The sequence below is a fragment of the Helianthus annuus genome, chromosome 10 (assembly GCF_002127325.2).
Source record: "Helianthus annuus cultivar XRQ/B chromosome 10, HanXRQr2.0-SUNRISE, whole genome shotgun sequence".
NCBI classification, from domain to species: Eukaryota; Viridiplantae; Streptophyta; class Magnoliopsida; order Asterales; family Asteraceae; genus Helianthus; species Helianthus annuus.
In genome coordinates, this window is record NC_035442.2 from 26,453,449 (window position 1) to 26,465,330 (window position 11,882).

The 11,882-nt window shown below is 37.4% G+C and overlaps 1 protein-coding gene across 1 annotated transcript; it reads right to left on the reverse strand.

Moving 5' to 3' along the window:
• Positions 1-7,054: 7,054 nt before the first annotated feature.
• On the reverse strand, positions 7,055-11,688 carry LOC110880852. The gene is made up of 5 exons (XM_035978154.1): positions 11,277-11,688; positions 10,502-11,193; positions 10,184-10,421; positions 7,254-10,081; positions 7,055-7,102 (listed from the first exon to the last, which is right to left on the reverse strand). The coding sequence occupies exons 1-5, from the start codon at positions 11,686-11,688 to the stop codon at positions 7,055-7,057; spliced, it is 4,218 nt and encodes a 1,405-aa protein (XP_035834047.1).
• Positions 11,689-11,882: the final 194 nt, after the last annotated feature.

Here is an 11,882-nt window from a genome sequence, read left to right on the forward strand (position 1 = left end):
TTAAATAACATCATGCTTGCAATATAAGAGGGACACTTATATACAAGTATATGAAGCGCCATTGGTGCATCCACCGAACCTCCATTACATTGTTCACATTTCGTTATTGTTGCCACTATCGGTTCTTACACATGATAAATCTTACTGTGGTTTCCGTGCACTGAATTATATAATTATGTATGCATCCATAATTACATAATTCCTTTCATAGTCCACACAGTGCATTTTATAATGTGTAGGGGAAGAAAATCAAACATGTGATGAGTGTGACTAGACCACTATAGGGTCCTTTTAATTAAATCAACAGATAATCTCTCTAAATAGACCACCAATGAGTCTTTTTATCTATATCATCACATGACATTCCCAACCAGATTTTTGAATCAATCTTTTTAGCTAGACCACTCAAGGGGTCTCTTTGAATTATGGAATGGTACTATATAATCCAAGGGTCTTTACCATTACGTAGAAGCCCATTAAGGATTTGAGGTAGTACCTTTGGATATCCTACTATGAATCCATAATATGAAGATATGGAAGATTCTACGAGGATTTGGATAACGAAAATTCGAATCACACAAAAACATAAAAGAAAACACATAATCACATAATTGTTTAACATGACCTTCAATTTGTTATCTTTGGACACGGGCATTTAAAGCACACCAGGAATCCAATCCGTGGATTTCATTTGGCACTTTAAACATTTCAAGAATCTAACTATGAAGATAGGAAGATCATAGTAGGAATTCGGCTTTGTCCTTATTGGATCGTAACGTATGTGTTAAAGCGTACAAAAAATCCAATCAAGGGCTCCGATTTGAGCGATAATCATCCTCAAGGATCTAATTGTGAAGATAAGAAGATCCTATATGGATTTTGGAATTTGAATAGCGGGTGACACTTCGAAACCTTGCACTAGACGTGCTTAAGTCGATACACAAGGTAGAATGCTCATGAAGTTGAGGTGCTAGATATGCCAAGGCGACATATGAAGCAGAATTTGAAGGTTAAGTCAATGTATGAATAGAATGTTTTTTTTTTTTGAAAGAAATGCATGGGGTTCTTTGGAAATGTGTTTAATATTTGTAAAACCTTACATACTTTTCAAATCATAAGGTAGGTATTATTAGGTAAGTATAAAAAATATTTTAAAATTATGCGAGATGATTTTTTTTTTTTGAAATTATGTATAAGGTTTTTGGAAACATGGATAATGCTTTTGAAATCATGCACTTGGTATATTAAATAAATACACTGTGTTAAAATCGTTTTCAAACTATATGAAATATTTTGAAATCATGAAGGTTGTGTTTTGAAAAACATATACTATGTATGTTGTTATAAAAACTAGAATGTAAAGATATGGGTATGAGATGGAAGAATACCCTTAGTTATTAACCAAGGATTTAAAGTGACATTTTGAGAAATCGTCTAAAATTGTCACTTACATTCTGTACTTCGTTTCTTAGAATGAAACGAGTACTTAGAATTTTTCGAGGAAATCATGAGTGATCACATAAATGAGAGAACTACAAATATGGTTCTTTGGTTAGGTATCATAGGGGTATGCCATACACACATGCAACTACATTTGTAGATCAGAATTGTGAACAACGATTTATTTATAAACAAAACCGATTGTTTCAGAGTTCAAGAAAAACAAAAGAAACATAAGCATAAGATTCAGATTATTCAAAGCAGCAGCATCTTTTGATCAGCCAAATGCTCATCCGTGGGTCAGATTGACATCTTTGGGTATTTGCTCCTGACATAGCCCATCTTGCCATAGATGTAACATGCACCAGGCGGAAAACGAGCTTGAGCAAGGTTGACTTGGGGTTGGTTTGGACCACCTCGGCTTGGGTTGAAAAGACATGCATTTGGCAGGTGACGGAGTCGCCCACATGATGCACACAGACGACACTGAAGGTAAGCCGGGTGGGTGCATTACATTTGTTGCATATCGGCGCAGCATCGGCATAAGGTTTCCTTGCAGGAGATTGAGCAGCAGCAGGATTTGCAACAGCTTTGTTTTGGATAGCAAAGCGGCACACATTAACCAAATGTCCCCATCGTCCACAGTGGGTACATTTGCGACAGGGTATCTGATTCGGATGATGAAGGTTGCATTGATCGCACCAAGGAGCAGTTCCCAAGTACGGCTTCTTGGCTGGTGGTGTTGTCACCTAGCTAGGTTCTACTTGATTTGGTGCAACGGCTGGGGGATTCTTTGAAGCTTTACGCTTCTTTGACCTTTCCGAAGGCTTGGCTTCTGCTTCCTTTGATGCTTCTTGGGTGGCTTCATCATTAAGACGAGACATGGCGACAGCTAATTCAGAAGTTTTCAGGATTACTTCGCCTATTCGCTGGGCAAATTTGGTAGCCTGCTCGGACATTTGAGTGTCACTGCGATGAAGAGACATTCTGGAGGAAATGAAAGATATAGGAGGAAACAAGTGAAATGTTATCGGATAATCAAAACAAAATGTCAACGCATAAAAATTGTGATCATTTGTTTGTTACCTAAGGCAAACAAATGAGACGGTGACTAATCAAAGCAGGCGGGTCATATTAATGTATCGCGAAGACATACTTTAGCCTATAAGTGGATACTCACCCCAAGAGTTCCCAGGTAAGAGTGACTGGTCCGATTATGTGGATTTGTACGAACACTCTAGCCTTAGACAGAAAACTCAGAGTACAGGCATCCACTCTTCCAGATTGCACGTGTTCACACTATAAGACCCAACTTTGACGAGATTTTGAAAACTTAGAGGGTTCAAAACCTTATAATAAATCATCCTAGAAGAAATGATTGGTTTTCAAAGCGGATTTGAAATTTGTGTTCTTGTTGTGGTTGTCACCTAAGGATAAGTGACGGTATTATTTTTAGAATCTAAACGCAAGTAAACTGCGTTAGGGTCCTAGGAAGGTTATAGACTAGGTCAAAGCATTACTAATAACCTAATTCCCTATAACCATGAGCTCTGATGCCAACTTTTCTGTCACACCTCGACCGCGTAAAACAACAAATCGCGGCAGAATCGTCGGGGAGTGTTGTAACAGAATCATTGTTTCATAACAAACGGAAATTTGAAGTTTCGTTTTATTTAAAGATTAACCATTTAGATTCTCTTTAAAATTCAAACAAACAAGTTAAACATAGTCTATTATTGTTATTAAGTCACTAAGGCCATCGTCCAGTCCTATGTGAGCATGCATCCTAGCAATCAACATCATTCAACAACACCTGAAAAATATGTAAAAAAACAAAGTCAGCAAAGAAATGCTGGCGAGCACATAGGTTTATGAGAGTGTCGGATTCATGGCTAGTTTACATGTTGCAATACCTCATTAGACTACAAGAGTTAAAAGTTAAAAACCTTGTTTTGAAAAGTATAGTATTGCAACATAATTAACCAACTCAAATCAAGTTGGTTATAATTTATAAAATCTCGTAGCCATGATTCTTAACCCAAAATATTTATTTAAGAAAACCAAATTGTAAATCATCTCGTTAATAAAACTCGTATGGTTTATATTATTTAGAAAAACCTCGTTGTGTGACATTGTTTTAAAATCTTTTAACCAAGTAAACTAAATAATGCCACGAAATGCAATATGATAAAAACACTAATATATAAGAAGTATCAGCGGCGTATCTAGCATGCTTTTGTCATATCACACCCGTCCCATTATCTAATCACAACCCAAAAACCAATCGTTTATCCAAATCGTTTAACTCGTTAAAGTCGTTTCAAATCGTTTAATTCTTTCTCGTTTTAATTGTGAAAACTACTTTTTGTCGCCTCGCTAATAACATCCAAACCTTCGCAACTCGACTATCTCGAAACTCGCATTAATAAACCACCAAAGGGTAAATTAACAATCACAGATTCAGTCGTTACCCACATAACCCACACATAACCATGGGTGCAGTCTGATAACGGGATTTGTCAGATCCTATGGTACCATAACCTAATACTGGTTGGTTCGGCCAAAATTAATGAATGTTATTTGTTATGTAATTACAACCAACAAGTTTGTTCACATTATCGAAATCGTTATTAATTTAATATAAACCATTTTAACCATTTTCGAAACCATCGTTAAAAACATCGAAATCATTTAACACATATGAATCACCCCAAAACAATCGAAAACAGTAAAATAGGGGAACTATGTACTCACTTGAGAATGCTTAGAAGTCTAGAATAACAACGAAGTAAAGCTAGAGGGATCACGGAAATCAATCGGCGCCTAATATAAGTAACTACGTTAACAGACCGGACCTAAATCGGAAGATCAGATAGGATGAGGTTTCGTAAACCAAATGAGTATTGGAACAAATACGACATGGTTTAACAAAGCCTACATACTAAATCGAAACCTAACCAAAGTGCTTACGACTCGTTTAGGTAGCTTACGCTACTTCAATGCGTCGTTCGCGTGAAACACGTTTGGAACGCCTAACTAGTCGTATGACAAGTATTATATGCCTTAACATGTCTAACAATGTTACCTAATCAGTTTAATTGTCAAAATATAGGTTACATATGCTTGCCATGAAATTATGCGTAAAAAGGGCATTTTGGTCATTTTTCTAAGGCAAATAAATTACCTATCATACAACTAACTAAACGAAGTGACCATAAGGTACAACCTCGGAAGGTTATTCCCTATACAACTATGGTCACAAAATATGTTTGGTCGGATCCTAATGAACCACCAAACGGGTCGGGTTCGAAAGTCTAAGCGGTTGTTTAGACCGCTTATCTTACGACCCTATATAAGCACTAACTAAAAGTGATGAGTTAAACATGTTAAAACATGTTTAACGAAGTTAGAAAACAAGTTTGACATCAAAACAAAGGGTTTTGATACCCAAGAATAGTTTAGTTACAAAATACGCATGAATACGCATTTTGACCGAAACTATGACTCGTCACTATACCTAATCAACGTGGTAATCAGTAGATATAGTCACAAGGGACTATGACCATCCTTATTACGCTCACGTTGCAAAGTTCAAACGAACTTCGTGTTGACCGTTGACCGGTCAAAGGAGAAAGTCAAATGCTGTTTGACTTTCGTGCTTGAAAACGCATAAAAGAATGAAGGAATACTTACAAAAGGTCCAAGCTTGAAGATTTAAACTCAATTTGCTCAGGTATGAAGCTTGAGAGCTTCAACTTAGAGCAAGAATGAGAACAAATGTGAGGATTGCAAATGCGGAAAGTAGGTATTTATAGAAATTGGACAACCGTTAGGATCGTTTCTCGAACTACGAGCTTTGATCTTGGCCCTCCATGTGTGCCCACTGAAATAACATACTATGGGTGCCCAAAACAAGCCCATAGAGTTGAAAAACCATGAAGAAAAACCCAGAAACCAGCTGCTGATTGAGAAAACTGATTTTTGCAGAACTGGGGGTCTCTCGCAGGCCGCGTAGACTTTCACTAAGTCTTACGCGCCCCTCCTGAGCCAAGTTTGGCAGATTGTCAGAAATGGTCCCTGAATGTGCGAAACTTGGTTTTCGATGCTTTTTCGGCACATTTAAGCCCCGTTAACCCCATTTCAAGGCCCTAAAATGAAGCTAAAGTATAGGAAACTTAAAATATGCTCAAAAATATGTCGGATGTTGGTTCCTTTGGTCGTACGGTTGCGTTGTTCGGTTAATTCTGATGAAACACGAACGGACGCGAAAAAACGATCTCAATTACGCGACGAATGGAATTTTATCGTGCCAATCACTAAAATAAAATATTTTAATGATTACATAAATTTTTGGATGTCCGGATATATTCAGAACGTAACATATGCGCCAAAATGCAAATTTATGCACTTTTTGACGCTTTTAGTCCCTGATTGACCAAAAAGTTTATTTTAGCATACCAAACCCCTCAAAGCCTATTTCTTAGCTATGTAAAGGATATTAAGGGTATGTTTAACTTATGATCAAGCTCGGGAATGTTCGTTACAGTACGAATCAGCATATTTTCGCAGTTTGTCGAAATTAGTCCCTGTAAGCGAATAAACTTGATTTCGACACACCAAACCTTCTAAAACTTATTTCTAATTTATGTAAAAGTTATTTAAGGGATTTTAAGCCTATGTCACTATTCCGGAGTGTTTGTCGCGTTATATGGATTACGTTTACGCATCAGTTCGCGTATAACTTTCAAGAAAGCGATTTAGAGCTCGAAATCGAACAAGAATTGATATGTGCAACTAATACATACATACATACATATATATATATATATATATATATATATATATATATATATATATATATATATATATATATATATATATATATATATATATATACTAGTCACTTACCCGCGCGATGCGGCGGGAGTGGCGATTTACAATAGGATACTCGTTTACCGTTAGTTTATCCGTCGTCTCGTGATATATCGTATAGTACTTAAGTTAGTTTTCTTATTCGTGATCTTCTACAAGAATAGTACAAAATAAGGAAGTAGATGTAATTAAAAACAAGAAGAGTTCAAAACAGTCAAGTAGCTAGACAAAACAATAAAAACAAAATGCGGGGAGTCTCTTGTATCTCTTCCTGTTTTACCAATACATCCGTTCGCTTATGACTTTCTTGTATCTTCTCCTCTCCTGTACCAGATTTCGACACATAACAAAATGTTACACGCTTACAGGTGCTTTAAAATAGTAATTAAAAAGTAATTTCAGGAAGCAAATAAGGCACATAATCTACTAACTTACCTTCGTTTTGATACGGATGCGATTAATTAATCACGCAACACTTCCTGGTAGACAACATTTGATGTGTAAACTCCGCGTTGTTTGAATTCTTTGGCGAGATGTACCAACACCTTCGTACTTTGTCTTGAAATCCCTCTTGATAACGCGACATAAAGTTGTCCATGTGAAAATACAGAATCCGGTAGATAAATACCAACGTTCGGAATTGTTTGACCTTGAGCTTTATTAATCGTCATGGAAAAGCTAAGTCGAATTGGAAATTGTTTTCTTTTCAGCTTAAATGGGAACATGTCATCTTCAGAAAGGGTTAGAGGGATTCTTGGCAAAAAAACTCTTTTTCCGGCATGTTGACCGACTGCAATTTCCGCATCAATAACATTTCGCATGAAACCCTTACATATCAACCGCGTGCCATTACACAGGCCATGTGATGGATCGATATTACGTAACAATATTATTGGGCATCCAATTTTTAAATGAAGCTTATGAGGCGGCAAACCACTAACATTTAGCGAATTTAAGAACTCGACCGGATAGAAGTTGCGCTGATCGTCTTCAGCTTCATCAAAACTGTAATAAACTTTTTCCTCCCCTTGAAAAATTTCAATCATTTGATTATTAATCTCGTCAACACTATCATTTTTAGTGGACAATATTGCTCTAGAGATTATATAATCTGAAGAATATACATTATCTTCAATTGATGGAAAGATGGCATGGATCAATTCTTTTATAGCGTTTTCTCTGTTGTTGCACTGAATTGTCATGTCATCGGGTATGCGGATATAGTTTCCTTCGATTGGTTCTTCAGTTCCATCGCCGACTCTTAAAAGAAATTTAGAAAACCATGGATCTTTCAGCGCTCTCATATTTATGGTCAACCGCATCTTCTTAGTCAAAGACCAAAGAGGTGACATTCGTACGCTGGAGTCTACAATCTGTGCTCGAGTGCCACGTTTGATAACCGGCAACACCTGTCTGAAGTCACCTCCCATAACCATTATCTTTCCACCAAATGGGAGACTAACACCTATAATGTCTTGGAATGTACGATCGACTGCCTCTATCGCTTGTCGTTTAGCCATCGACGCTTCATCCCATATGATTATTTTGGCAGAGCGAATCAGTTTAGCGGCCCCACTCTGTTTTTTAATATTGCACATTGAATTATTTTCAAGATTAAGAGGAATCTTGAATCTCGAGTGAGCCGTTCTACCTCCTGGCATATTATTAGCCGCTGCACCTGATGAAGCTGTTGCGAGAGCAATAAGACCACGTGACCGAATTTCAGCAAGCAAGGCAATGTACAAAAATGTTTTTCCAGTTCCACCTGGACCATCAATAAAGAACACGCCTGGAAGATCATTATCAACATGCATCATGATCTCATCAAACACGTTTTTTTGGTCCGGATTAAGTGAATGTTTGGCACTCAAGTGTTCAGGTTCCAAAACAATCCCATACTCTTCTTGTAACTCACGATAACCTGCATCTTGTAAGTTAACATCGTCAGTTATCTTAGGAAGGTCGAATTCATTGAAATTTTTACCCATGGATTGTACCAAGACACTTATTTCGGTAAGAACCATATTTTGAACTCGTTCTATACTTTGACAGTGTAACCGATGATCTTCAGATAGTGAATCAAAGTGGTCATTCCATAACTTTCGAATATCTCCAGGTTGGCAAAAAATCATTATGGTCGCAAATAACCTTCTAAGAGCATTGGGAAACTGAAACGTAGAGGCTTCTTCGAGACATTGTGATAGATATTCATCGTCTTCTATTAAGCCTAACTCAAGAGCTGCTTTCCGAAATGTCGCACACCGTTGACCATTAACTGTGCAAAGATGTTCGAAAGAAGTAGGCCCTTTGACATTTGACAAAAGTAGGCGTAAGTAGTACCTTTCTCCTTCGGCTGGATTAGCGGAAACGATACGACCTCTTTGTTTTTTACCGAAACGACGACTCCAACGGCGTGTGCTTCCATTCCAAGTATAGTGTTTTGGAAAATCTTTATACAAATGTACCCTTGCTGTTTCATCGTTTCTATTCTGATCAAAAAATGCTGTTAGCATGGTTCTCTTATCCCTTTCCCTATCAACAATATTAGGCATCAAGTCATCATCTCTAAATCTAACCATCTGATTATTTGGGAGATGAAGTTGTAAGGCTAGAACAACAGGAAAGATTTGAGAAAGAGAGAAGGAAAAAATTCGCCACATAGCCTCTGGGGGCGATATGTAGCGTGCATCTTGAAATCTTTTTATCTCATTAATAACAACCCCTGGCTCACTTTGATCGACTTGAATAACCTGTTTGTCATGTCCTTTATAAACATATTTGAAAAGATATTTCACAGATTTTATACTTGAGCAAACTTCAACATTCATGTGGCAGTTAAACATCATCAAAAGCCTTGGGTTATATGGGACCACCCATCTATTATCAAGTGTTTGTCCTCGTAGGTCCACTTCTATCCCGGTGTCTCTCCTTCGATACAACGGATACGAATCTTCTCCTTGTGTCGTCTGTTCATTAAATTGTCTAGGATAGTGAAAACGACAAATTTTAGGATCACCCTGCATACAAGGACTGCTTGATCGTAAATTGCCGCAAGGACCGTGAATCATGTGCTTGACAACCATCTCATGCAATCTGGGATGTGTTAGTTTGTTAGGAATTTCAGCACACACAACCTTATCATAATGGTCCGCGTTATTGATCTTGTGTTGCGGGTACATGATTAGGAGAAAATGTGCGTGCGGCAAACCCCGCTTTTGAAATTCAATGACATAGACGTATGACTTAACTTCCCCGAGGACATGTTTCTTGAAGAGTTGATCCTTAAGATCTTCTAATTTAGCCCGGAACACTCTTGAAACAAGGTCTGGACGATCTGTAGCAGTTTGACCAACATGTAAGTTATCACATATCTCAGGCCACTTAGGATTACATGTCATTGTAAGGAATACATCAGGCTTGCCGTCGTCTTGAACTAACGTCATCGCATCTAGAAACCGACGTCGCATGTCGCGAGGCCCCCCGATGAAAGATGCAGGCAACACAATTCTTTTCCCGACTCTGTTTGCATGAACCTCGCCAGTATTGACGCAATCCACAATACCTTGGTACAATTCGGCTCGAATTTTTTCCTGGTTTCTCTCACAAAATTCTAAGCGTGACGTCTCAATTTTGATGTAAACATCAACCACAAACTGCTGTAGCAGCCTACCACCGAACAAAAGCACATTATCGGTAGATCGAATCTGGAACTTGTAACAGTAGTACTCTCGCATAGCCACGGTTGTTCTACCACTTCGTGTGTTAGCCTCTGAACGATGAAGATGTATTAAAAACAAACAGTTAATAAAAATAAAACGCATTACGCTATTTTTATGATCTTCACTTAAAAAGGATAACAAATTGTTGGTACCTTCCATTTCTCCTTCGATGTTGTCATTGTTGCGAACCTCATTGATTGATACTCCTTGACGTGGTATGTTAGCATGCCAACCCGACTCACCATTAGGAAAAAATAAAGGATACGACAATGGATCGTAACAACTGAAGTACGGCTGAATAGTTTGTCTATATTCAGACCTACCGTACACTACAATACTTCGTTTATACGAAGTGATATTGTCATTACCTTCAACCCAAATACCAGCAACCTATATAATTGTGAACTATAAGTAAGTAAAATAAGCAATTATATTAAATAATTGCAATTAATATAATATATTATATATACCTCCGATGTCGTTGGTCGGTTGTACACCCTTTGGTCAAGTTCAACCGAAGTATTCAAAGTGACTCTATAGTTGTCCAGAGGTCCTAGTTCCGCAAGTCTTCTAAATGTATCGACATATGGGTTTGTAGAAAGAACGCGTGTTAAAATCTGAGTAATACGCCGATCAAGATTTGGCCATCGGAGTCTGTGATCTAACTCAGTATCAGGATCGTAAAAATACAACTGCAAGTACCTAGGAGTCCCATCCCAAGGAACTAATTGGTCGATTCTGTGATATATTCCTTTATGTGCACGAAAAGTATATACGCCGTCTCTCATATTGTTCAATGTATCATCCAATGTCACACCCATTGAGGCAAAAGAAAAATTGGTGTTATAAGCACGGATGTTTTGCCTAAACAAATCTCCAATTTCATCTTGAGACGTGAAAAGTCGGTACAATTCCTCTGGAATTTCTAAGTTTGCTAACACGGTTTTCCCACTCATACAACAAAAGGTATCAAATTCAAATTGAAATCGTTTGGCTCCACAATTAGGACATGCGCCTCGTTCCTTTAAAACACGATGCTCTCCAGGTACACCATTGTAAACAAAATTATAAGGATCATCTTCTACGCTCCCATGTTGGGGGGAAGGTTGATCAACTACTTCAGCAAATTGGGGTAATAAAGTACGCGGATGAATTTGAATACCTAAAAAAATTGGTGTATTAAGTAATGAAGGTTGTAAAAGATGTCAAGTTCGAAAAAGAAATCTTTGTTAAATAAATAGAAACCTCGTGATGTTCTATGCCTGACTACGTCAATTACATCATCTATCGGGGTTTGGTTGACTTGACTGCCATTTGAAATACGCATTCCATTATCGTTTGGTGTATTAGAACATCCTTCATTGTACTCCTTGCATTTTGTAGTAGAAACACTTGAGGCGTTCTCATTTGTTGTTTGTAGAAATTGAGTAATATTAGTTTGTAAACTTCTTAACGGTGTCCTTTCTGTTGACCTATTATTCATTAAAGATATTGATGAAGGACTTTGGGGGGCATCACCACTCCCAAATTTAGATACTTTGTTATTTTCTTTGCGTGCAGCATAGTATCTTTTTTGATACTCTTTTCGTTTTTCAGCTTTAGTAGATGCAGTCGAGCTAGAAGCATGATTTCGAGGGTTTGAGAGTCCATTAGTCATTGTAAATTGAAAAAATGACAAATACCTTGCAAATTAAATAAAAGAGAGTTATCATAGATGATGAAATTCTCAAATCATAACAACATTCCAACACATAACTTAGAGAAAAACAAACCGAAGGATAACATTGAAATACATAATGATAACATTAAAATACATGACTTAAACGGAATATCATGACTTACAGAAAAAAA